The sequence below is a fragment of the Phasianus colchicus genome, chromosome 11 (genome assembly GCF_987193195.1).
Source record: "Phasianus colchicus chromosome 11, bPhaCol1.hap1.1, whole genome shotgun sequence".
NCBI lineage: Eukaryota > Metazoa > Chordata > Aves > Galliformes > Phasianidae > Phasianus > Phasianus colchicus.
In genome coordinates, this window is record NC_143446.1 from 12,699,572 (window position 1) to 12,724,728 (window position 25,157).

At 44.9% G+C, this 25,157-nt stretch overlaps 3 protein-coding genes across 13 annotated transcripts in view; all 3 read left to right on the forward strand.

Moving 5' to 3' along the window:
• Positions 1-213: 213 nt before the first annotated feature.
• Positions 214-1,978, forward strand: RPP14 (ribonuclease P/MRP subunit p14). Of its 2 annotated transcripts, XM_031606574.2 has the most exons (5): positions 214-332; positions 410-494; positions 562-638; positions 1,421-1,499; positions 1,843-1,978. In XM_031606574.2, the coding sequence occupies exons 1-5, from the start codon at positions 247-249 to the stop codon at positions 1,897-1,899; spliced, it is 384 nt and encodes a 127-aa protein (XP_031462434.1). In that variant the 5' UTR covers positions 214-246; the 3' UTR covers positions 1,900-1,978. The 2 variants fall into 2 exon arrangements, with proteins under 2 accessions (XP_031462434.1, XP_090004437.1); XM_090148311.1 differs by lacking the exon at positions 1,843-1,978 and having other exon boundaries at positions 1,421-1,835.
• Positions 1,934-2,483, forward strand: HTD2 (hydroxyacyl-thioester dehydratase type 2). The gene has a single exon (XM_090148310.1). It carries the CDS (start codon positions 1,934-1,936, stop codon positions 2,447-2,449), a length of 516 nt encoding a protein of 171 aa, XP_090004436.1. The 3' UTR covers positions 2,450-2,483.
• A 2,359-nt stretch (positions 2,484-4,842) lies between these two features.
• PXK (PX domain containing serine/threonine kinase like) overlaps positions 4,843-25,157 on the forward strand; it is a 31,045-nt gene continuing 10,730 nt past the window's right edge. For 7 of the 10 annotated variants that reach the window (XM_031606511.2, XM_031606455.2, XM_031606518.2 and 4 more), the window contains exons 1-12: positions 4,843-5,066; positions 12,963-13,013; positions 13,674-13,721; positions 17,486-17,672; positions 19,513-19,590; positions 19,737-19,810; positions 20,359-20,433; positions 21,579-21,683; positions 21,845-21,946; positions 22,669-22,830; positions 23,650-23,767; positions 24,199-24,277. In XM_031606511.2, the coding sequence (XP_031462371.1) occupies positions 4,965-5,066; positions 12,963-13,013; positions 13,674-13,721; positions 17,486-17,672; positions 19,513-19,590; positions 19,737-19,810; positions 20,359-20,433; positions 21,579-21,683; positions 21,845-21,946; positions 22,669-22,830; positions 23,650-23,767; positions 24,199-24,277 (1,181 nt within the window). In that variant the 5' untranslated portion in view covers positions 4,843-4,964. Of the gene's footprint in view, positions 5,067-5,952; positions 6,018-12,962; positions 13,014-13,673; positions 13,722-17,485; positions 17,673-19,512; positions 19,591-19,736; positions 19,811-20,358; positions 20,434-21,578; positions 21,684-21,844; positions 21,947-22,668; positions 22,831-23,649; positions 23,768-24,198; positions 24,278-25,157 lie in introns of those variants that run through there. The other 3 variants (XM_090148320.1, XM_090148321.1, XM_090148325.1) reach the window with 2 other exon arrangements.

The following is a 25,157-nucleotide window of genomic DNA, read 5'->3' on the forward strand; positions in this document are numbered from 1 at the left end:
GCTACGCGTGTTACGACGTAGCACCACGCGCGCGGCTCTGCGAAGGGATCGCGGTGGTCCCGTTTACGGCCACAAACTTATTAACAAACCATCCAGCTGTTCACTAAGCTTTTAACCGGCGCTTCGATCTTCTCGGATCGCCGTGCCCGCCTCCACCCCGCAGTTCGGTCCCACGCGGCGCCCGCAGCCCCGCCCCGCCGCGGCCCCGCCGAGCCGCCGTAGGAAGGGGCGGCCTCCGCCGGGCGCATGGAGCGAACGGAGCCGCCCGCGGCCGCCTACGAGCGGCGGGTGCTGGTGAGCGCGGCGCAGCACTGCTACCTGCGGGTCCGCCTGTGCGTAAGACCCCGCTCCCCACCCCCCCCCCGCCCCGTTCCCCGCCGCGTCCCGACTCCGCTCCGTTTCCCCGCAGGGAGCTGCCCGACGGCGCGGCGCGGCCCGGCGCCCCGCAGCTGAAGCAGCTGGTGGTGGCGGCGCTGCGGGAGCTGCACGGAGAGGTAAGGCGGGCGGATCGCGCCGAGCCGCGCGGAGCCGGGCTGCGCCTCACGGCGTCTCTGCGTGCAGGTTGGGGCCGCTCTGCCTGTCGACGTCTTGGCGTACGAGGAGAAAAGTCTCTGTGCCGTCCTGAGAGTGATTAGCGGGTAAGGCGCGCGAGCGAAAAGCTCCATCGAGGAGCGGGCTGTGAGGAATTAAGGCTGGGTTCGGCTGTGTGCGTGGAGGGCTGTGAGAAAGGAGACTGAGCCTGTTGTGGCAGGACGGGGGGAAATGGTTTCGAGCTAAAGAGAGGAGAGCTGGCCGGCTATAAACTGCTCTTGCACTGGTGAGGCGCAGGCTGCCCAGAGAGGTGCTGGATTGCTGCAGACAGCCAAGGTGAGGCTGGACGGGCTGTGAGCACCTGATGGGGCTGTGGGTGTCCCTGTGCATCGCAGGGAAGTGGGGCCGGACGGCCTTTCAGGGCCCCATCCATCTCTTAGCAGTTCTGCAAAATAAAAAGTCCCTAAGGTTTTGTAACCCGTGTGCATCCGTACCTCGTTCCTGCTGTAGAACAGAAGGGTCCAGAAGGAGCAAAGCCCTGCTGGAAGGTGTGGTTTTAAATCTCTTCCTGTGAGAACTGAGGTCAGGTTTAAATGTTGGAGACAGCTGCAGGTGCTGTGGGGGAAATGGTGCTGAAAGGCACAGGAAGAACTTAAGAACAGAACCAGTAACATAACACGTCACCATTAGCATCTGCCCTGTGCCAAGGACAAGGGTACAGCCCTTATAACAGCCCTTCATCACACAGAGCTGCTACCAGAACTCACTGGTTACAGGTTGTCAAAGTCTGCTTCCTTACTCTTTGTGTAACATATTTTAAAAACATTTATGCTGCAGGAAAAGAGGGGGAAAAAAAAAAATTAATGTATTTTGTCTTATTTTTATTCAGTGGCCTCGTCAAGCTGTGGAGCGCTCTGACCCTGCAGGGCTTCTACCAGAACAGGCGCTGTGCCTTCCGGGTGCTGCAGGTAGGAGGGGGCCTCCCCAGCATCACTGCTGTGCTGTGTGTTTGTCTGGCTCCTTTCTTCCCATTTCTTCCCTTTCTAGTCAGTAATGACCTCACGTAGAAATGGATGCATAAACGTGTACCTCCAGAGTTTTTGTCTTTTCCCCCTGAGGATGCTGCTTAATAAAATGACTTCCATGAATTCTTTGTCTGTGAAGCCATGCTAAACAAATTTCTGCTTAGTCATAGCTCTTACTTTAAAATCTTCTACATAAATGGGAGGATTAAATATTTTCAACTCTAGGTGCATTTGATGATTTTTTTTTAATGCTTCTTGTTTTCTTTTTTTCTTCCCCCAAAACAAGACATCTCCATTTCTTCTTGCGTTAGCTGGGAACAGCAGGGAGCTGGTCTTGGACTGAGTGTGTCTGGTTGGACTGTCAGAAGGTCCTTGAAATGTTGCTGCTCTTCAGGTGTGGAATTTCTAGAGGGGATTTCCAACACAGAGCTTCGACAAAGCTAGTGGTTACCAACCTGTTGTTTGGATGTCCATTACATCAGAATTTACATATAAAAGTTGGAGACAAAGCTGAACTTACCAGAGTTTTTACACAGAATGATGTTCTTACTTTTTCTCATTTAACAGGTGACACAAATCCTTTGCATTTAAGTGAAGATTTTGCCAAGAAAACTAAATTTGGTAGAACTGTTGTACACGGAGTTTTGATCAATGGACTTATTTCTGCAGTTCTGGGTACTAAAATGCCCGGTCAGGGCTGTGTGTTTCTTTCTCAGGAGATTCGATTTCCAGCTCCTCTGTATACTGGAGAAGAAGTGATAGCTGCAGCAGAAGTGAAACGACTGAGGAGCTCCATTGCACGCATCTCAGTATCGTGTAAAGTCAGAGAAAGTGGAAAGACTGTTATGGAAGGGATGGTGAAAGTCATGGTGCCAGCAAGTTCGAGCTGTTGATCTTGTGTTTCTTCACAGTAAAGACAGAAGCGTATGCTTGGTTTTGACTGCCTTTGTCACGTTCCATCTAAACTTGCAAGAAAAAAACCTTTAGGATCTTTCATTGGCAGCAAACAAACACAGTCCTGAGAGTAACTGCATCAAGAAACTTAAACCTTTTTATTTTTCTGTGCAGTTCTAGAATTGGGCACTCACATCTGACAGACGTGGCCCTTTTAGACAAACATCTGCCGTGCCACAGGGCTTGGAGTGAGGCTGCTCCTTTCAGCCAATCTGCAGGTTACACTAGTTAAGTTCAGTCAGAACATTTTTGCTGTTTATAAAGTAGTTATATTGCTAACAAGCGTGTGAGAAAGGATGGTGCTGTGCATTTCACAAGTAATTTCACCAGTGGAAGTGCTGACACTCACATACTGCAAGATTTCTTCAGGTAATCTGCACTGTAGCTCTAGCTGATGTTGCTGCGGTGTGCTCTTCTGCACTATTCTAACTTCTACATAGAAGCTGTAGTCAGCCTTTATACAAGCAATATATGCTTTCTGATAAAGCTTGTAGGTGCGGCTCTTGCCATATTTCACCAGGAATAATGGGGAACACCTACTGAAAGCTCAGGCTCTTTTCAATGGCTGACCCATAATTTTATGGCCAAACATATGCTATCCTCCCATCTCCTCTGCAGCAGAAATGCATTCTGCACTGATGCAGATAACCTCAGAAGTTGTTTGCTATGTGCGTGGTAACTGCTGAGTCCTGGCCTGATTGAGCACCTGGGAAAGGACCCACTCAGCCTCGGGAGCACAGGTGAAGGCAGTTCAGATGTAGACCTCATTGAAGGGCTGATTGCCAGTGGGGAAGGGTCTCTTTCCGGAGATCCTTCCTTGGTGAAGTTTCCTTCTGTGAATCTGCAATCTTCTGATAACTGGTGAGCAGTCTTCTTCCCTTCCTTTATAGCACCTTTCTGTTATGCTGATCTTTTTGTCATCATGCCTTTGCTATAATGCCTTTCTCCTTGTATTGATCTGTCCAATTGCTACGCTATGGAGAGAAGGTTTGTCTTCAAACAGTGCAATGAAAGTACCAGTAAAATAGCTAAGCTATCCAGGTGCAGTGCAGCAGTGAGTCTTCTCAATCCTTCCTTGTAGCACCGACCCTCTGGGTGCAATGTTAGGTTTGTGCCTGCTAACACAATGAACCGAAGCTGAGTGGAGCAGCAGGAGCAGTTTGCAGAGGAGCTGTTGTGCTGCTCAGCTGCTCTGCTGTCAGCATGAAGCTGCAGCCAGGCTGTGTAAGGGATGGCAGGTGCATCTCAGTGAGCCTTGTTCCTGCACACAGCTCTCTATGGGAGTCACTGAAACATAGGGATCTTGGACTTTCCAGCTCGAAAAGCAAATGGTATCCTGGGTTCATCAGAAGAGGGGTGGCCAGCAGAGACAAGGAGGTAACTGTCCCTCTCTACTCTGCCTCGTGAGGCCCCATCCAGAGCACTGCATCCAGGTCTGGGGCTCCAAATACAAGAAAGACAGAGAGCTGTTGGAGAGGTCCAGAGAAGGCCACGAAGATGATCAGGGGGCTGGAGCACCTCCCCTGTAAAGACAGGCTGAGGGAGCTGGGCTTGTTCAGCCTGGAGAAAAGGCGGCTGCGGGGTGACCTCATTGCAGCCTTTCAGTACCTAAAGGGAGCCTCCAAACAGGAGGGGAATCAACTCTTTGAAAGGGTTGGTAACTGCAGGATGAGGGGAAATGGTTTTAAGTTGAGGGAGGGGAGATTTAGGTTGGACGTCAGGGGGAAGTTCTTTACAGAGAGAGTGGTGAGGTGCTGGAACAGCCACCCAGAGAGGCTGTGGGTGCCCTGTTCTTGGAGGTGTTCAAGGCCAGATTGGATGGGGCCCTGGGCAGCTGGTCTACTGTTAAATGTGGAGGGTGATGGCCCTGCATGTGGCAGGGGGTTGGAGATTCGTGATCCTTGAGGTCCCTTCCAACCCTGGCCATTCTGTGGTTCCCAAGTAGGGTCTCAGTACCGCTGTAAGGAAATTTAACTGATTTCTATGGGGGGAAAAACCCAACAAAACAGTTGTACAGATTTTAGATGAGTGAGGGGAAGATGTTGAATCCTAGCTGAACTTTTCCTGGTGGTTTCACCACCAAGAGCCAGAAAGAAGCAGGGAGCTGCCCGCATCCCACCCTGTGCCGGCGGTAGGGCGGGGCCCCGCATCGCGAGCTGCGGCTGCGTTCCGCATTTCGGCCCCGGCGATGAACTCGCCACAGCCGCGCTTCTACCGCGCGAGGCCCGAGCGGCGCGGGCGCCCCTGAGGGCCGCGCCCTGCGTGAGGCCGTCGGGGCGGCACGGCGCCCCCTGGCGGGCGGGCGGTCGCGGCGCAGGGCGGGCGGCGGCGCTAAGGCCCGGCGGGGCGGCGCGGGGCGGCGCGGCGCTGCCGTGTTGACAGCGGCGGTCGCGCCGGGAGCCGGCCGGGGAGGAGCGGGTCGGCGGCGCCGGGCTCCCGTCGCTCTTCCGCGGCATGGCGTTCATGGAGAAGCCGCCGGCCGGCAAGGTGCTGCTGGACGACACGGTGCCGCTGACGGCGCAGATCGAAGCGAGCCAGAGCCTGCACTCGCACACGGTGAGGGCGGCGGGCCGGGCCGCGGCGCTGGGCTGGGGGGGCGGCGATGAGGGGAGCCCGGGTGAGGAGGGGAGCGGGGCCGGGGGGAGCGGCGGGGTCCGGCCGCGGCGGAGCGATGCGGGGCGCGGCGTCCCGCCGGAGGTGCCGCGAGGTGGGGCGCGGAGGGCCGCGGCAGCGCCGTGCCGCCTCCGCCCGGCCCCGCGTGCCGGCGGCTCGGTGCCGCTCCGCGCTCCGCTGCCCGCCGCCGCGCTCCGACCCGGCGCGGCCGCCGCTGGGGCTCGGCGGCGCCCCGACCTTCGTCCGCCCGGAGGGAGGCCTCGCGCCGCCCGCGCTCTCCGCTTTTCTCGGGAGCGGCGACGGGTCCCGGCCGCCTCGTTTCGGTGGCCGAGGCGAAGCGGCGCCGCGATGTGTCGCGCCCTGTCGGGTGTCGGCGCGGTGCCGTCGCGCTCCCCGTGCCGGCGGTGCCGGAGCCGCCCGGAGCGGCGTCACGCGGCCGGCCCGGCTGCCTGCAGGCCGCCTTCGCGAGCGCGGCGCTGCCTGAACACCGACGACCCGCGTCTCGTTATCTGCTGCCCGCGGTTGTTTTGCGCTCGGAGAGCTGCGCTGTTAGGGGGCGAGCGGAGAAGCGGAGAGCCGGCTGCCGCTCCTGGCTGCGTCGGAGCAGCGATGCTGGGCCCTGCGGCAGCGGCAGGCCGGCAGGCAGCGTGCTGTGCACGGGCAGGGCTGAGCCAGGCAGGCTGCGCTTCTGCGGCGTTACGGCGTGTGTTACAGCGTGTGTTACACCGCGTGTTACTCTTCTTCTTATTCGTGAAGAGCTGACATTAACTCATGCTCCAGGCTCCCTCTGTTCATATGTGACTTCTCTTCAAAGTCTTCTCTTGTAGGTGTGGTGAACCTGGCAGGCCGTGGCTCTCCCCTCTTGCAGCTCCTGCTGTAAATGAGGCTGACCAGGTTTGTATTCCGGCAGGCCCCGTGCTTCTGTCTGTTCTGGTAACTAAGGGGTGTCTGCACCAGGACCTGCAGAAGTTGTGTGACTTCCAGCGTTGCCTGTTAGCAGCCCGGATCAGTTTCATTGTTAACTCATTTTTATTATGGCTTGTTGCGCTTCTTTGCAAGTGCAAGTGATGGTAGCAGCTTGTTGTGTTCCTTCAGCTTGTGTCAGTCTGATTAAGGGAAAAAAAACAACACAAAATCCTTTTAGAATGAGTATTTGGGAGGCTTTCAATCCAGTGTGCTTCTTGCCTTGGCTGGGTGAGGTTGATGGTAAATGTTAGCTCCCCACCTTCCATCTCTGTACTCTGTTACTAATGGATGTTCAGAAAGAAGCCTCAGCTGAGTAGTTCTGATCTTCTGTTAATAACAGAACGCTGAAGCACTGTGCCTTTTGGTTTAAAGTCTGTCTCTAAGATACATCTATTAGTAATTGTTTGTTTTACTGCAGAAGCCTTGTTGATAGTTGAAAGATGGTTTGAAGTGTCTGTAGCACAGATGGTTTGTAGAACAGCAGTGCAGGATAACCAAATGCAGGAAGCTGTAACGGAGCCCTATGTTCGTATTTGATGGCAGTTGAGTGTTTTGTCACTTTGGACACTTCAGCTTGTGTCACCGGTACCTGAGTGATTATTGCTGCTAATGCTGTCTCTTATTTGGTCTTGCCTGGTATAAATAATTCCACCAATAGATCCTTGTGCTTGAAGAGGTGCATAAATGAATCCTCTCTAAGAAATATCTAGCAGGTTTGGTATAGTAGAAATGTTTCTGCAGGACATCAGGACTGTTATGTTATAGTTGGAAGGAAATAAGTTGCCGTTAACTCTTTGGTTTTGTCCCCCATCCCACCTTCAAGTGATTTCCTAGCAAGATGTAGGTCTATTTCATTCTTTATCTCCCTAAGAACATCTATAAAACTAAGCCTTCATCTGCTAGGTGTTGAAAATAGCCTGTGTTCTGAGCAACCAGTGAAGGAAAAGGTGGGGAATTTCAGGAAGGGCTCTGTCGACACATGAGACACCCAGCAGAAGACCAAAGTGTGTGTCAACTGAATAGCTCGCTTCTCTATTGTTCTGAGCAGCTTCTGTTAGTTTAGGTTTGATACAACAGAGTGAGTGAATATAAACTGAAAGGCATTGAGTCAAGGGCTGTGCTTGGCAGGCACTGAGTTTCTCTTTCCTGGGGATGAAGATGAAGCTGAAAAATAAAACTGAAAGCAAAACTTGAAACTACTGCATAGTACCTGAACTGTCCAGAAACAGCAGGGACAGAGCTTGGAGCTGAAATGTTCTTTCGAGGGTTTGTGCTTTCTGCTCAGTAAAAGCATGGCAATCCCCTCTGTTGTTTTTAGAACTTGAGGAAAGCAGCTGCAGAATGCTGTGGTTTACTCACGAGCACTCTGTTCTTTTCCAAGTGAAAAGAGCTGGAAGTTCTTCCTCGTGTTGGTACATCTGAGCTGGGCTGTATTCTCCCTGCTTCTGCGCGGCAGCAAGGACATCGTCAGCGGCGTCTGTCATTCTGTGTGTTTCCTTCAGGGATGGCTGAAGGTGGAAACAGCTCCTTTTCTATGTTACTGAGTGGCACTGAGACGTGAGTGGCTGTGGGGCACCTGCTGCAGGCTGGGTTTGTGCTCCTGGCAGGGCCACGTACAGCCATTATGCAGGAAATGAAGTTTTGTCGCTGCAGCACTCCTTGCCTTCAGTGGGAGTGAGATGACATCCACTGTATGGAACTATTTGCAAGTGTCTCCTCCTGATGCCAAATGCACGCTGACAACAGGGAGACACTTCCAGCACCAAAGCTTTAATACACTTTCGCTACTGGAATTGCTTCGTGTTGCAGTTCTGTGTGCTCCCCATTTAAAGGTGGCTTTATCAGTAAGCTTCGGTAGGCAGCTGCATGCTTCCACAATCACCTGGCTGTATGCCACATCCGTACGTACACATTTCAGAGCACTTCAAAGTAGTAAAACCACAACTCCTAAACACCCCTTCATTCTTCAAAGCAATTTTCCTTTTTCATTCCTTTTCACATTGAGGTTGAAGTAGCCAGACAGCTAATTTTGCTCCAGTCCATCGCTGTCTGAACAGCACTTGGAAGCAACGGGCTGAAATGAATCCCTCTTGTAACACACTCCCAGAATTTTTCATTCTCCACAAGTGAAGATGACTGTTGATGCTTCAGAAAGCATTTATGTTTTTCCTGTATTATTTCTTTTTTTTTTTTTCCCACGCAGCAAACAATGGTGCCCTCTATTTCTGGAACTCTAGCATTATTTTAAAAGCTTGCAGAGGACTTTGCCCATCTGCTTTACAAGGAGTTCAATCTCTACATGTTTGCCTTTGCTTTGAAAAACAATTTCATCAAATTACCTTTAGAGATGGCTTTGGACAAGGAGCTCTTAGAGCTCGCTCACTGGGTGTTGGGACACACAGATCCTCCATAGCATGTGGTGAGGTTGACCTGTTCTTGAAAATGAGAGCGGTTTCATCGCAGATTATTTAGAGTATTCCAACCTTATGGTTTCCAGTAGTGAACGTGCTGAGTGAGGATGGCATCTGCATGGGCTGCAGGCAGAATATTGCCTCCTTAGAGATCCTGCAGCATAATCTTTGTTGAGTGCTGAGTCTTCCCAAGCAGTACAGCGCATTTCCCTTTCTGACAAAGGCCGTGGCACTGCAGCGCATTGGCTGCCCTTGTTTCTCTTGTTGCTCCCCAGAGCTTTTCATGCTCAGTACATTTCATGATGTGTAAATGCGTGTCCTATTTTTCCCCGTAGTCGTCCTACTTCATTGCTGTCCTTGCTGAGCAGCTCATGCTGCCACAAAGCCACACAGCCATCGTGGAACTGTGTGACGTCCCCAGACACGTGCAGTGCAGGTAAGCACCGCTGCTGCAGCATCAGTGGGGCTTGGTGCAGTGTGTGCTGTGCTGAAGGAGGACTCTGCCCTGCAGGGAGTGCTGAGCTGAGCAGTTTGCCTCATTTGGTTGCTGCTTTTCACATGGGAGACTTTCTGAGTAAACATTTAAAAGATCTTCTTATTAGAAATAGTTTCAGCGCAGCCTACTTACGCAGGGATTGCATTCATGCTTCATTAGGCTTTCCTCTCTTTAATGCTTATAAAATAAAGCCCTTTCAAACTTGCAGTTGATGTGATCTGAAGGTGAGCTGGATCCTTATAGTGGTTGGCTTTTCAAGCCTGTTGGATTACAAGATGTAGAGCAGAAATCTGTGAAATAGGCTGACTGTCCTGAGCCAGAAATTTGGAGATGATTTTTGTGGGAAAACAGACCATATTACCCAGTATTGGCCAGGGATGTTCTGCTTTTAATGATATGAACCTCTCATTGCACTATTTGTTTTTTCTGATTTCATCTCTACAAAAGCCTTCTCTTCCATTTGCTTTCCGTTTATGAACTAGGAAAGATGATAAACAACAGTGTTAAACATTTTGACATGTTGGGGTCACACAGCTTTCCCTTCTCCCTGCACTGTTTTCCTCTTTCTTGTCTAGCGGAGCAGCAGGAAATGATCCTATAGGTAAAAGTGCTTTGCTTGGCATCTTTAAGTGTGTGTGTAAATATGTGTACAGAACTGCTGCTGGCAGACTGAGCTGGTGGCAGGAACTGGCTCAGCAGTGCTGAGGAAAGCAGTGGACATTCAGACCTGACTGAATGGCTTGGGATTAGAGGAGAAGGTCTGTGTTGGACCCATGTGTTGGCTGCTGGTCATTGCTGTTGTGTGGGGTTTTGTGTCTTGTTCCAAGAGCCAGTCTGTGCCATCTGGCAGTCTTTGTGAAGTCCTTTGGTAAACTGAGTCCTGGAAAAAATGTTGAGCTGCTCACGTAGGAGTGAAGACATCGTGGGAATTTCTGCGTGACTCGAGGGAAAGTGCAGCTAAATTAGGCCTTGCTGAGCCCGGTTTTAAATACCCAACATGTTCAGCAGGATTGAGCTTAGATAGTTGGTAGCCTTTTCCGAAACCTGGTCTATCAGGTTTATCTATTCTATATGATGCAGCCAGTCAGTGTGTCTGTCTGGTTACGCTTGCATTTTTTCCTCTGGGCACAGTCTCTGACCCACTGACATCAGACCACCTCAGTCTAAAATTGTTGGAAATCATTCTTTTTCCTGAGTAGAATTTGACACCTTTTGTGTGCTGAGGCATTTTCCTTGCAGAGCTGGAAGCTCTTTTTTGGCTCTATGGACACATCCATTGGCAGTGCTGGTTGGGATCCCACAGCAAGCTCATCACCGCACTGAGGCAACTTCTCTGAACTCAGCGTGCCGCTCTGCTGGGCATGGCTAACTGGGGCAGTACTGGCAGTGGGGCTGTCCTTCTTATTATGGCTTCTCTACTGTAGCTATTCTTTGACTTTTGGTCACATCAGCACAAGACAGAAGACCATTCAGGTGTTGTCATTGGTTGTGTTGGCCAAGTGGTGCTGAGTGCCAGTTCTTCATTGCCTTCAGCACTGATGGAGGAGCATGCTGGGACCTGCCTTCTCAGTACACAGCTAACAGCCACTTCTACAGAGTGATGCTCTCTTGTTGTACAACGTAAACGAGGTACTCTGCTAATGCTTTAGGGCACCCAAGCAGAACTGGATGGGAGAACACCATGGAAAAAATAGTTGTGTCCCCATGATGTTTTTGTAATACAATCTTCCTGTGAAAATGAGATCTGAGTGCAGGGAAGGAAATGAGAGCTGTTTATCACTGTGCTGTGCAGCAGAGATGACTGTGGTATTGATCAGAGCAGCACTGTGCACAGGATGCTCTGACAGTCAGTGAATGAATGGTGTGCTCTGCTGTCCTGAGAGCGCCTCGTGGAGTGCAGCAGGGAAGGTTAATTGCTGGGTAACGAGGGATTGGGCAATGATTTTGCTTCTTTCAAAATACTAGAAGAGATGAATGACTGAGCGTGGTGAATCATCCCTGATGTGGGTTTTTCTGGAGAAATAGCCAATGTTCCTTCGAGACTTGCTGAATAAGCAGTTGCTGCGTTTTTTGGCAGCGAGTGAAACAGTCTCTTCCTACTTCCCAAAATGCAGTAACAGCCACAAAATAGGGAAAGTCGGGGAAAGTTAACTTCAGTTGTGGATCTTGGTTTCCATGTGTCCCTTTCCACATGTCCACATGTCACAGAATTTCCAAATGTGATTCTGCTGGTTGGGTTGGAATCGACTCTGTGGGGTTTTGTTACCACTTGTGAAGGTTTGTGCTTCCTGTTTTGCAGGAAAATAAAGGCAATGTCAAATGGGTAATAGGAGAGAATACGGGGAGCAGATAAGTGTGACTTGCTGAATGTGGGCACTTTAATTCTAGTATCAAAGTTGCATGCTTTGGTTTGTGACATCCTGGATTTCATAGACTCGTTAAAGTTGGAGAAGACATCTGGGATCATTTAGTTCCAGCCCAGCCCCGCCGTGCCCATAACTGCATCCCTCAGTGCCACATCTCCATGGTTCTCAAACACCTCCGGGGGCACTGAGTGCCCACCTCCATTTCTGTCACTTCTGTCTCAGCTGCTGGAATACTGAGCATTTTACATGGCTTTGATTTTCACGCTTACTGGTCTTGGATTTGTTCTCAGGATATGTGGCTCAAAATTGCAACTGATATTTGATAGCTGTTGCTGATAAAGGGGATTTTAAATAAGTTTGAGAAAATGAAATAAATAGCATTCTTGCCTGAGCAGCACTGTGCTTTGGAAGAAAATTCCAGTAAATAAATCCTGGATTAGTTGAGGCTGATGTGTTCCCCACTGTTGGGATTCTCTGGTACATTTTTGTTGGTCAGTACTCAAGCCTTTACCTTGGTTTCATTTAGAAGAGAAGAATTAGTTCTGTGTGGTCTTAGAGGCAGCTTCCAAAAACAGAAGACATTTCATTGTATCTGAAAGAGGTTACTCATAAATGCCCCTCTTGAGTTGTTAACTGCAAAGCTGAATGCGTAACACTGCCTGGATCAAGCTCCTGATGGAGTGATGTGTTCAGTATGCAGGTACAGGCCAGACGTGTAGCTGCAGTTATTGTTACATATTGGACAAGTTGGGCATAAAAACTCAAGGTGGTGGAAGTGCCTTTGTTTTTTTTTCCTTATTTCTTCACTGCTTGTTCATGGTAATTTGGAATGCATCATTAATTTTAATATCTGAAGAAACTGTAGTGCATAATGCTCTGCTCTGCCTTTCTGTTTTTGCAAAACTGAAGTTGGAAGATCACTCAGTGCTCGCATGAAGGGTGTTTGAAAGTTTGTAGTGGGGTGAGTGAAGTCATGGAACCTGAATAGCAAATGGTTCAGCATCTGATGTGTGTGTGCTGCAGGCAGTGGCTGGCAGGGTGCTCACACACCGCTTGGCACAAAGGCAGAGAGTTGTGCTTTATGAATGTAATTGAGGTGGGAGGATGATCAGTCTTTAAAATCCAAACGAGATTGGCTATATGTGCATATTTAATGTATAAATAAGTAGCATTAAGTTTGCCCTAGAAATGAAGAATTGCCGTCTTGAGAAACTGGTGTGTTCGAGTTTCACAGACTTTTGTGGTAACCTTTTTCATGCTGAACTAATGAGAAGCTGGGCAGCTGATGGGATGGCAGTGGGTCCTGTGGTGGTTGAGACAGTAATTCTCCAGGACCAGAAGCTGGATTTCTTGTTGTTGAGAATTCTCTTTCCTTAAGTGAGGGACAGTGTTGGGTACTTAATTCTGCAAGCTCTTGGACCTCTGCACAGCAGAGGGGGAGCAGCTGGCCATGGGTCTTCACCTTGAAGCTTAAAATCTGGATCTGAATTTTCTGCTTCTGAGTGTTTTCTAACTGGGATGTGGTCATACTTGGAGCCGAATCTAATAACGTTGTTCAGCTCATTAGTTCTTATTCCTAATAAGTTTTTTCTTTCACTAGGAATATATAATCCGTGTTCAGAGAGGAGTTTCAGCGGAAAACAGTTGGCAGGTAATTTCTTAAACTCCGGTTCCTGAACCATGATGCCTCTCAGGAAGAATTTGAAGCTCTTTCTAGCTTCTGAAATGTGAACTGGAGAGGGAAATAGTGATTTAAATTGAGAACATGAAGTATTTGAATGGTCAAAAGCTGAGAAAGTGTTATTGCCAGCTGCAGAAGGCTCTGCTGATGTGAATGTCTCGGGAAAACAGGAAAAGTCTCTGTCATGGTGTGATTACTGTACACTGGCACGCATGTCATTTTTAATTCAAATGCCAGTTTGCCTTCCTCAGTACTAAAATCACAGCCATGCTAACACACAGCCAATAAAACCTAGAAGTAGAGATGAAGGTGGTCATGAAAAGTTATTGCTTCTAATATAGTTCTAATACAGCAGAAGTGCACTGTTTGCAGGCAGCCGCTGACAAATATTTTTGGGAAAGCTGTTTGGAATAATATTGAGACCTGCATTTCTATTCTGGTCAGGATGTCATTGAAAACTCTTTTCTGTGCTCTGGCAGCACGTCATAAATCCATTTACATTTGTACAAAAATGGCTAAAAGATGAAGAGAGTTACAAATGGAAAATGCTTCTCTCTGATGGGTGGAAGAAGGGTAAAACAGTAATGAGAAAAGTGATGTGTTTCCTCAACTCATCTTTCTATCTTGCAGATTGTGAGGCGATACAGTGACTTCGACTTGCTTAATAATAGCTTGCAGGTAACTTTTACCCTGATACATGAATATAAAATGTCAGTTGAAATGATATATATATGACATGGCTTGTGTTGTTTTTGTATGCTACAGTAAAGAAAAAAATAGAAATTTGCATAGCTGTGAACTGCTTTCAAGTGTAACTCGAATGTATGCTTTTCACTCTCAGTTTTTCTCTTGTAAAATTATAATTTCAGCATCAATAGCATCGATTTACATAGAAATGGTGGAGACTGGCAGATAGTGAATCTGTCCCTTCAGTACTGCAGCTTGTTCCGGTTTGGTGTGTTATTATTTGTTCCTCCTTTGATTTGAGGAAAGCCAAGGCACATACCAACCTTATAAACTCAGCACTGAAGTGCTATGTGTCTCATTATTTATATTGGTCTAAAAGCACTTCCAGATGCTGCTTATCATGTGATGGATTTCTGTATCTCTGGGAAGTGTTCCTTAGTTAAACACTGGACTTACTGTGTGTTTCCTTTTGCTTTTTAGGACAATTATTTCTTTTTAGTTGGTGTGGGAAAAAGCAGGGGACATGAGTGTGTTTGGGAGAAGGGGGGTGAGCTGGCATCTACAGGAGTGGAACTTGTCACTTGGGATTTCCATAGGACTAGGCGAGCAAAATAAAAAGTGACACTGTGATTTGAGGGTGGATTTGTGTGACTAATTGCCCCCCATCATCAGGAGTTGAATACAGCTTCTGCTCCCCTCCTCACCCCCCGCCAAATCAGATCAGCAGCTAGATGAGCCTCCTTGAGCAAAAACATGTTGGAGTGTTGAGTTGTATATTCTGATAGGATGGGAATCATTTGAAGCAGATTAGAAGGTAGATGTTGGGGCTAATTGGTTGTAACTCAGTAGATGCAATGTGGTTGAGTTGTGTAATTATTTTACTGAATATACAGCAGCATACTGTAACTTTTGTCATGATCTAGAAACCTGTGTGATGTGCTGAATAAATGCAGGACAGAGGTGTCTTCTGCTCCAAAGGAATCCAAGAGTGAAGATTAGATAAGCACCCACGGGAGCACAAGGAAACGAAGTGGTGCTGCTCAGCACAGTGAGCATACAGTGCTCATTGGAGTCTTCACCACTGCCAAGTTTTGGTGGAGATATCTCAGAGAATCAATTTTGAGAAGGCTTTGGGGAGAAAATAGAGAGTTCTTTTTTTAATCTAATACAACAAGTTCCTCTTAACTGTGGGGAACAGAATGTTAAGGCATTACAGAGCTTTGTTACCTTCTTGTTTAACTTTCACATGAGCCAGGTCTGTTGGAAAAAGCATTGGACATTTGACTTCAAATTTAGGTGGAAGGTGTGATAAGCAAAGGTAAATAGCTTACATATGATGTAGTAAAAAAAGAGGCCTTTGCATCTGAGGCAGAGGTGAATGATAAAAGTGAAGGGCTCTGGGAAGTATTTGGTAGAACTTGCGGTATGGCCAAGGAAGAATTTGAAATGAAGGAAGGAGTCTGCAGCTACAAGGTACATCAGCTCCTTGGATGATTAGAAAAGATCAAAATGAATCATCAGGACATTCCTCTCTAAGTTAGATATAATGATATGTAGAGGGCAGCTAAATTAATAGCTCATCTTCATTAGCTCTTCATCTCCTTCAGTGAAAACTACTGCACGCTCCCTCAATCTCCAGCTCCTGCATTTTTCTGCTTTTATAGTCTGGAAAGCAAAGATGCATCTCTGCTTGGAGAAATGCCTGTTCTGGCTGCTATAGAGCCACTGCCTGAGGTGTCATTCTTCAGCCCAGCAGAGGTGAATTTAGAGCCTTTACCAAGGTTGCACAGCTCTGCTTCTGACAACCACCAGTGCTCCTTCAGACAGGGTTGGGAGACGACAGACAATAGGTGATGAGAAGCATGTTTAATTGCAGTTTTCCCCCACTGTTCTGTTCTTAAGCTTTTTTATAAATTGCATAAATTGCTCTGAGGTGCTGGCACTGAAGTTTTCTGATCCATTAAGACATTCAGCATTCCTCAGTTCTTTCCATCCAGAACTGTAAGCAATAGTATTTCATCACAATCCTCAGGTCCCATGATTTGTTTATAAACAGTGTAAACCCTCATCTTGTGCATGTTGAGATTGATTAAAACAACAAGAAAAGAAACAAAAACCTCCAGACTCCAAAAACAGTAAAAAAAATATTAAGTGAATGCTGGGTACAGGATTTATGACAAAGATGTCTGGCTTTCGTGAAGCATTTTATTGCAGCTTTTGAGCAAGCTGTGACTTGAAGATAAGAAAAGTTCCTGGTTCTGCTGTGGTACAACCCATCCAGAGCCACTGTGTGCTGGGAAGGTCAGGACCTCAGTGAGGTGGGGGCTGTGGTGGTGTTCTCACCGTGCTCTGGGTCTTGGAGATAACTACAAAAACCTGGGGGTGAACTCTGCTTTCTGCTGAAAAAATAGCAGATGTGTGGTTTATTGGAGGGGGGGAAAGGAGTGGTAGTTTGAAAACATGTGAACTCAAGTCCTTTTCTCTCTGATGGTAGCTAGCTGTCAGATAAAGGTGATTATGACTGGACGTGCTTTTCAAGTGAGTAATGTCAGAAATGCATTTAGTTTCTACTTAGAAGCTTTGCTGAATTGAAGGAGTGGTCTGCCAAATGCGGGCCTTGCATGCCTGTGGTGTTAGAGCTGATTTGGTGAATTGCAGGTTGTAAGTGATGCGTTGTTGCTCTGGGGTTTATTCCCAGATGCTTTTTTGCTTTCCCCAAGGGTGTGTAAAAAAAACTCTAATGAAAGCTCAGTGGACAGGATGATTTGGGTTAACATCTGCAGTATAGACATAGTTGTTGTTCTTTTTCAGCCTGTGGTTTGCAGTCAGAGCCAGAGGCAGTACCAGGGTTTGATGGGGGGAAGCAACTCGTGGGTTCAAAAGGAGGAAGAAAAAAGGAAAGAGATTGCTGCCTCTGCCACAGTTGGTTGAACTGATCCTTCCTCTCTCCACTGGTTAAAATGAGGATTGTTCAAGCCCCCCCCCGCCCTCCTCTGGGTGACTTGTTTGCTTTGGAAGTGGGGGTTATTGCACTGAATGTAATTGATTGCTGTGATGCACGTTTCTTAAAGATAACTCCTGTGGAGATTCTACCCCGGGCAGGTGCTTAGATCTGCAGGACAGTTGTGTGTTAGCAGTGTTAAACATTGATTGTGGCTACTCGTGTGACGTAATTAAATATAAACAGTGTGCAGCCTGCATTTGTTTTCTAAAGATGATCCTTTTGATCTCACCCACATAATGCTTTGGGCAACTTTGGAAAAGTTGCACTGTATCTGAAATTACAGATTTGATATACTGACAATAAGGGCTTTAAATTACCCATAAAAGCAGTAGAGGCAAGAGGAAAGTTGTTAATCTGCACTTCTTTAAATAAGAAAACATAAATCTTGCCAGGAGAAAATGATAAGGTGTGTGCACAAAGGTGTATAATAGCATTTGGCTGAAATGTAGCCATTTAGAGTCTGAAAGCTCTGTGCTGTGATCTTAAATGCATGACTCACCAGCAAAAATTGATCTTGCATTTTCAGTGTTGTTCCATTTATGAAGCTCTTCACACTGGGATGCAAGCTATTGTCTGACTGCCTCTCCCTGATAACAGTACTTTGAAACAAAACATAGGAGCTTACATATTTACAGTGTGGAAAGAATTATCTAGTAGTCAGCTCACTGCTAGGAGTCTTACTTTGTGTTGTTAGTTTACATCCCTGAGGCACTTTGAGAGCACCGTTAGTAACTTTTCTTCTCTGTTTAAGATCTCATCTCTAAGTCTACCTCTTCCTCCAAAAAAATTGATTGGAAACATGGAGCGTGAATTCATAGCAGAAAGACAGAAAGGACTCCAGGCCTATCTCGATGTGATTACTTCCCATCACATACTGTCTAACTGTGAACTGGTAAAAAAGTTCTTGGATCCAAACAGCTATTCTGTAAACTACACTGGTAAGTGGGGAACTGTAAAACTGCATTACAGCTTCACTGCAGCATGTGTGTGTGTCTTCCAGCTGTGCTGGTGGGGATTTTACACTGAAGCATGTTGCAGCAGAGGGAGGGGGAAACAACCATCACAACCATCACATATAATCACATGCACAGTATGGCAGTGTTTGCCCAGGTCTGTGAATGAGTTGTGCTGTAAGTGTTTAAATTAACATCTATATAATCTGAACCTGAGGGGGGGGGAAATGAAACTGAAATGTGTTTTCGCAGATGGTGAATGGGAGGATTGGTGTCTGGAAGTTATTTGTTTATCATCTGGTCAGTTCTGCAGGTTGCTCTCACCACTGGTCTTTTGAACACAGAATCTTGCAGTTGTAAGGGTTCTTACATGTTTCAAATCAACAGAAACAGCTGCTGTCATCTTGTCCAGCTCTCACTGCGACTTAGGGCTGCGATATTTCATAGAACTAATTGTCTGAGATATGTTTGATGTTTCTTCAAGGCTTGAGCAAAAGCCGTCCTCCCCCCTCAACTGGAAAATCACTGCAGTCCTTCAAATGATACCTCAGTGATCAGTTCCCTTCATTATTAAATGCCTCTCCTTTAAATTTCTCTGGCTTCAGCCACTGGAAACTGCTAGAATTTGTCTGATAGACCAAGAAACCCAACCGTAGATTTACTTCACAGGCAGACTGACTCTTTGCAGAATGCAAAGCTTGTTTTCATAAAAGCACAGCCTGCTCAAGCAGGAACTTATTGCTTCCTTTTTACTTGTCTTTTTGCTCTCCCTTTATGTAACGTTCTGTTTTCAACTTCAAAGTGCAAAGAACATTTCCCAAATGCTAATGATAAGCTGTGGAGGAGATGTAAATTGTTAGTAACTCTAAGGATGCAGTTTGTCTGGCTAATGCTGAGCAAGCAGTTTGAATCCGGTAGGAGATACAGTGACTTCTGTGTTAAATCTGTGCTTCCATCAAGAATATTTTTCCTTCTGCAATTTACAGGGAGGTTAGTAGCAGTGAGATAGTTGCCTATGGTCTTTGGAGGCAACATCAGTGTGTCACCTTTTAATACTGGAGCAGTGAACTGACATTTAGTGCACTGTTCCATTTTTCTTAGCATATTTTTAGATTGAGAAGTTAGTGTGCAGAAAGATATGGTGCATTCTTACCTTTTTGCAGTGTTCCTAAGGCAAGATAAGCTGTGTTTGACAAAACTCCTTGCTGGCATGATTCCCTTTCTGCCCCTGCTGTCATCACTTCTCACGGAGATTTCCCCTCCAATCTGCTCATGAATACACCAGTTGTATTCCCAGCTGTGGGAGAGCTCAGTAACCAGAAGGGCGTCCTTTTTTTTTTTTTTTTTTCCTTTTCTTTTATCTTTTTATCTTTTTTTCCATTTTTTCCTTTTTCCTTTCTTTTCCTCTGAAAAATGCATATTGGATCACAGTAGCTAGAAAAATATCCTATTAAATGTACAGTAAGGAGGTTTACAAGGTAGCACTTTTATAGGTATGGCAAAAACATTTTCTGATCTACCATAGGGTATCCCGTGTGTGGGAAGTCTTTGCTATGAGCATTAGATTTAGACTTGGGGATGCAGATCTAGTAGAAATAGAATGCAAACTCAGTAAGCCATGCTTTCTGAAGGCAGTGCTTTCTGTTTTCTCTGTGGATTTGAGTTCTCATGTTATAAATGCAAATGCCCTCTAAGTGTGGTTTTATCTGATTTCCTTTTAAAGTGATTTTGCTGACTGAGTCTGAAATCCTGCAGGCCTGATCCTTACCTTAACAATGTAAAAATCACATTAAATAGTCTCTCTTTTTTTTTTTTTTCTCCCCAGAAATTGCCTTACAGCATGTTTCAATGTTCTTCCGATCAGAGCCAAAGTGGGAGGTGGTAGAACCATTAAAAGATATAGGTAAGAAGAGCATGTATGCACAAAAACTTGCTGTATTTTTTCTAATGAGTTGTCATAATCTACCATTACTTACAAACTTTGTCCTGCACGTAAGCCATGTGATTTAGTAGGGCTTTAATTAAAACTGGTGATGACTCTTCTTGCAGGTTGGCGAATACGTAAGAAATATTTTTTAATGAAGATAAAGAATCAACCAAAGGAACGGCTAATGTTAAGCTGGGTATGTATACTTTCATCTTACTCTCAAGTCTTTCATAATGAACTTGCCTTATTTCATTTGTATTGGCCACCAGGTAGGAGTGACAGCCAGTGTTAAGAGTTCAGGCTCTGAAGGCCTTGAGCCCTCAGGTGGGTGGGTGATGTGGAAACTTCTTTGTGACATGTGTTGAAGAGTGGATATTGCTGAAGCCTGCAGAAGGGAAGATGGTTTTGGCAGAGGAGAAGAAGGTGGGGATTGATGCTCTGTTAATTCACAGTCCACACAGTCCCTCAGCTGGGGCTTAGCAAGGTTCATTCAGTGGTAGTAATATGGGTCAGCTACCAGGGAGGAAGCAGGCAATAATACATACAGTCAGATGTTTTGTATTGTGAAACCATGACCTTATTCAGCCCTTAATTTTTTTTTTTTTTCTTCACATAAAATTTCCTTTCTTGCACTTCAAAATATACATTGAAGCATTTGCCTTCATTTATAAGAGCAGAGTATAGATCAAATGTTATGGAATATAATATCAACTGTGACACCTTTCTTTTCCTATTTATTTTTAGGCTGATCTTGGCCCTGATAAATACTTGTCTGACAAAGACTTACAGTATGCTGTGAAACTTCTTTCTTCCTGTTCTGTGAGTATTAGTTGAAGACCTTTCAATTGTGCCAGCACAAAAGAAGTGATTGCAAGGGCTGACCTTGCAAAAACACATGTAGTCTAGTAGACATGGTTTATAATTTTAGAGTTGCTTTCATTTAAAGGTGTGTGAACTTTTTAATTAAGTTTCCCACACAGTATGAGGTAACGTGTTCTCAGCACAAATAATAATCCTGCTGAATTGTTGCAGGGCTTTCAGAGTTGTGGCTAATTGTATTCTTTTCTTCTGGTGCTGTCCTGTGAGATCACGTGCTTTTATTTCATTTTCTCAATACTTTCAGGCTGTTGGGATATCTTTCTAACCGGTATACTGGGAACATTCTTGGGCAGCAGAGGAATGAGTGTCATTATTTTTTCAGTTCTTTGAATTTTAGACAGAAACATCATGTTAGAGGTACAGGGCCAGATTATGAAACTCCCACATTAAGAATCCAGTAGGCATCTCTGAAAAACTGGACTGGCTGAAAATAATGGAATTTCAAATGGGTAAACCTCTGTGCTGTCCAGAAATTGGAAGATGCCCACACTAGAAGGGGCAACAAGGCTTTTAACTGCGAAACAATCTGAAGCTGATGCATTAAAATAAGATATGAATGAGAAATCTTTTCCTAACTAGCAATTTCAGTTAGTGTTTGTGTTGCACGTGTTATTTATTTCAGCATGTACTTCTCATTTGGTTTCACAGTGTTGCTGGAAGTCGTTAGAATGATTTCTAAAGACATGGAACTATTACAACAATTGTTAATGCTGGGTTTTCTTGTGTGCCATAATTGTATAAAACCCTGAATAAATTCATTAGCTTAGCATGGCTTAAACCTGCAGTAAAGCTGCTCACGCATTAAGGGTTAATTGAGATGGATTCTTCATTTATCTATACTGCCAGCCTTTTTTCTTTTTTTAATAAAAAATACAATGGATTTTTCTTGATTTTATGTGAATGTTTAACAGTGTTCTTGTGGAGTTTGATCTACTTTAAATTAAGAGTAACTAGAGCAAATGTCACTGGCAAAATGCATTTTATTGCTTACAACACGATTCAGACAGATCTTTCTCATGAATCAAGAAGAAATAAATTACAGCATCTGTCACCTGAAACTTACCTACAGTTTCTTCTTTTTGTAGCATCCTTATATTTACAAAGTCACTTTTGCCACCGCCAGTGAATCTTCAGCACTGGTTATTAGACCATTCAATGAAAAAGGGACGTTAAAGGACCTTATTTATAAGGTAATATCTTCTCTCTCTTTTCCCCCACCTCAAATGGTTGAATATTTGTTGGGATGTCCATAGTATGTATTTTCTGAAGCTGTTCCATCTATTGCTAGGCAAACTAAGACAATTCCTGGCTTTTCTGAGCATGATACTTGATATGTGTCATTCTTTTAAAGGCCAGACCGAAAGATCCCTTCCTGAAGAAGTATTGCAATCCTAAGAAAATTCAAGGTCTCGAACTTCAGCAGATAAAGACATATGGAAGACAAATACTAGAGGTATTTTTTTTGCTTTCTTTATCATACTTTATTTATCTGAGGGTTTTTGTGGTGGCTTTTTTTTTTTTTTTTTTTTTTTTGAGCACAACAAAGTTACTAGAAAAAATAGACAAACTTTTTGTGCAGGCAAGATTTTTTTTGGCAGCAGACTTCAAAGTTAAATGTAAATTGAGATGAACTGCTAGGAGCTGAATTTAGATACGTATGAGACCTGTTCTGACTGATGGGGAAAAAAAGGAAAGAAAAAATAACAAGGCAGCTATTACATGTGCAGCTGAGGTGGGAGAGAGGTGCTAATGTTTCAGAAAATTAGTTTAGCTGACTTCTATGCATCCTTTTATCCTCGCAGAAGTTTTTTCCAGTTGGGGTGAAAGGGAAAGAAATAATTCATAGACTATGAAAAATGGGCCATAAAGTAATTGTCACTGAATGTGTGGGCTTTTAAACTATAGAATATGGTAGAACTGTGACTTTTAGTTTCCAGGTCTCTTTGGGAAGTGTCTTTGAACTCTGAAGATAGCATCAGCTATGTGCTCTCTGAGAAATGTTACCAGTGAAATAGGAATGGATAGTCAGCCAAAGGTGGAGTAGATAGAAGATCAAGTTTAGCAGGAGCTCCAAACTGGAGGCTTATTATGTATCTGCTTTTGTATTGGAGCATTTGAGATCTTGAGATCATCAGGACATCTTGTGACTGTGCTTCTGCCTTGGATTTTTTTCAGGTATTAAAATTCTTGCATGAGAAGGGATTTCCGTATGGCCATCTTCACTCTGCCAATGTAGTGTTGGATGGGGACACGTGCAAGTTACTGGATCTAGAAAATTCCTTGTTGGGACTTCCATCATTTTATCGATCGTACTTTTCACAGTTTCGAAAAATTAATGTAAGTTTCAGAAAATGAATTTAACTTACTCTTACACGTCCCTTTATCCTCACCCTGAGTTTGTGGAGAATTTGTAGACTCCTAGCTATTAAAAGCTATTTTTTGCTTATTTGAAGGGTACGTATTTATTTGAGGCTTATACAGCAAAATATGATCTTCCTACAAAACTGTTTAACAAAATTTGCCCTGTTGTAGCCATGCTGTCTTTTAGCCAGCATCTTGCTTTGCTCTTAAATGTTCATTGCAATAAATTAAGTAGAGCATCACAAGACAGCTGCTTGCTGACCTTGTTAAACAAGTTCTACTGTGTTGTCAAAGGAATGATCAGAAGTTCATGGTTAGTCCAAGCTTGCTAGTGCCATCAAAGCTCTAAGCCTCCTCCAGTACAAGAAACCACTTCTGTCTAAACATGATTCAAAAATCTCTGAATTGTGCTGTCTGGGAACGTAGCTTGTACAGCTATTTTCACTAGGAAAATGTGCTCAGCTCTGATTTGCATCAATATACAGTTCTCTAAACTGCTGTCTGTGAGAAGTTTACTCCTTACACATTTTTGTAGAACTCTATAATGCTCTCCTGCTTGCATCATCACTAACTGAAATACAGCAGTAACTTCTTTGCTTGGGGTGTGAAGATTTCATTTGAGTTTCAAATTGTGTAGGCTGTGGTTGGAAACTTAATGGTTCCTCTTTTCAACATTCAAATGCAAAACCACTCTTTTTGCTACTATCTTATTACATGTTTTAAAAGAAGTTGTGGATAAACTGAACAGTTCTAGCAAGTTGTGTTTTTACTTTTTTCGCTTTTCTTCCTCTACAGACTTTAGAAGGCATTGATGTACATTGCTTTGGGCACTTACTGTATGAAATGACATATGGAAGACCCCCAGATACAATTCCAGTAGACAGCTTCCCTCCTGCACCATCAATGTCTGTTGGTTAGTATACGATCAAGACGGTGGCAGCCTCAGCTTCCTGGCAACTCTTACCTTGTGCTTCAGCAGAAGTGCTCTGAAATAGCAACCTAAAACCTTCCTGTGCCTGGAAATCGTTATTTAGTAATTTTTAAAAATAGAAAATGTTCTTCCTCAAATATGTAGCATATAAATATAGACATATTTTTAACTGAATGATAAAACAGTGTGTAGTAATTAGATGTCTGGATCCCCTGGCCTCATGTCTAACATTCTTGAGAAGTTTTTACATGTAACAATAACATTATAATAAAAACCACATGTCATAAAGCTTCATCACCACTTAGTTGATGGAATACTTAGAGGAACATAATACAAAGTGTCAGACTTTCATTCTAAATTGTTTGCTGTCCTGCAGCGCAAAAATGTGTCCATTCTTATTCTTTCTTTGATAGTGTCTGTGTTGGAATCCATTCTGACTTGTGAAGCTATGAAGAATGGCATGCCAACTGTTTCACGGCTCTTACAGATGCCGTAAGTTTTAATGTACTTGTTTTATGCTCATAATAATTGTATGACGAGGGAGAATCTTTTTGCTTGTTCTTTATCTGAAAGATGTGTTCCTCATTCTGAGGGATGTGTAGTGTATCCCAAGTGATGATTTAAAATTGACAGATTTCATAGAAGCCATCACTTATGAATATGATAGGTACTCACTTAGGATTTCTCTGTCTCTCAGTGTGCTGGAGGATGGTGCTGTGGTTTCAATTATCTGGCTTTTAAAGCAATGCAGGCATGGTTAAGATTATGTATTGGATCATTTAAATCATTTGGAATAAGGAATCTTTTTGTATGTCCCTTCCAGACCTAGTTCATTAGGTTTGGCTGTCCATTTACTTATGACATATGGCAAAATAGATTTTTGCTCTGCTCAGTGGCAACTTTTAGACTGAGTCAGAGTGTTCTGCAGAAGTTCTGTCAGGTTTCTTCCAAGGCTGGCTTACTGAAGCACAGATAGAAGAAAACTTCTTACATACTGTCCTCCTAGTGACACAGCAAAGTAGTAAAGGCAGGAAAGGAGAAATATTAGGATGTAGAAAGAAAGCAACGTCTGTGCATGGCTGAGCTGGAAATCATACTGTCTGCAGTGCCACCTTTCCTGCAACTAAGAGACAGTATTACCTGAGAAGTTGCTGACTGTCACCATGCTGTGACATGTCATCAGCAAGCTGAGAATAGAATCACAGTTTCTGATGGGCTTGCTTTTTCTTACTATGAGCTGCTAGAATCATGACCTCATAAATGACAAGATTACCCATACTTAAATCTGGGTCTGATCTTGCAGCGTACAAATTGCAGTGTCTTCAGAGCAAGCATCAAGAGTTGTTCCCTGCTTGGGATGAATGGCTGCAGT

What these genes read in the sequence shown, in the direction of transcription:
- RPP14 (XM_090148311.1), top strand. Translation starts at nt 247, where the DNA reads ATGGAGCGAACGGAGCCGCCCGCGGCCGCCTACGAGCGGCGGGTGCTG. An exon ending in TGCGGGAGCTGCACGGAGAG is followed by an intron (nt 495 to 561) that starts GTAAGGCGGGCG and finishes CTCTGCGTGCAG; the next exon opens with GTTGGGGCCGCTCTGCCTGT. An exon ending in GTCCTGAGAGTGATTAGCGG is followed by an intron (nt 639 to 1,420) that starts GTAAGGCGCGCG and finishes ATTTTTATTCAG; the next exon opens with TGGCCTCGTCAAGCTGTGGA.
- HTD2 (XM_090148310.1), top strand. Translation starts at nt 1,934, where the DNA reads ATGTTGCTGCTCTTCAGGTGTGGAATTTCTAGAGGGGATTTCCAACAC.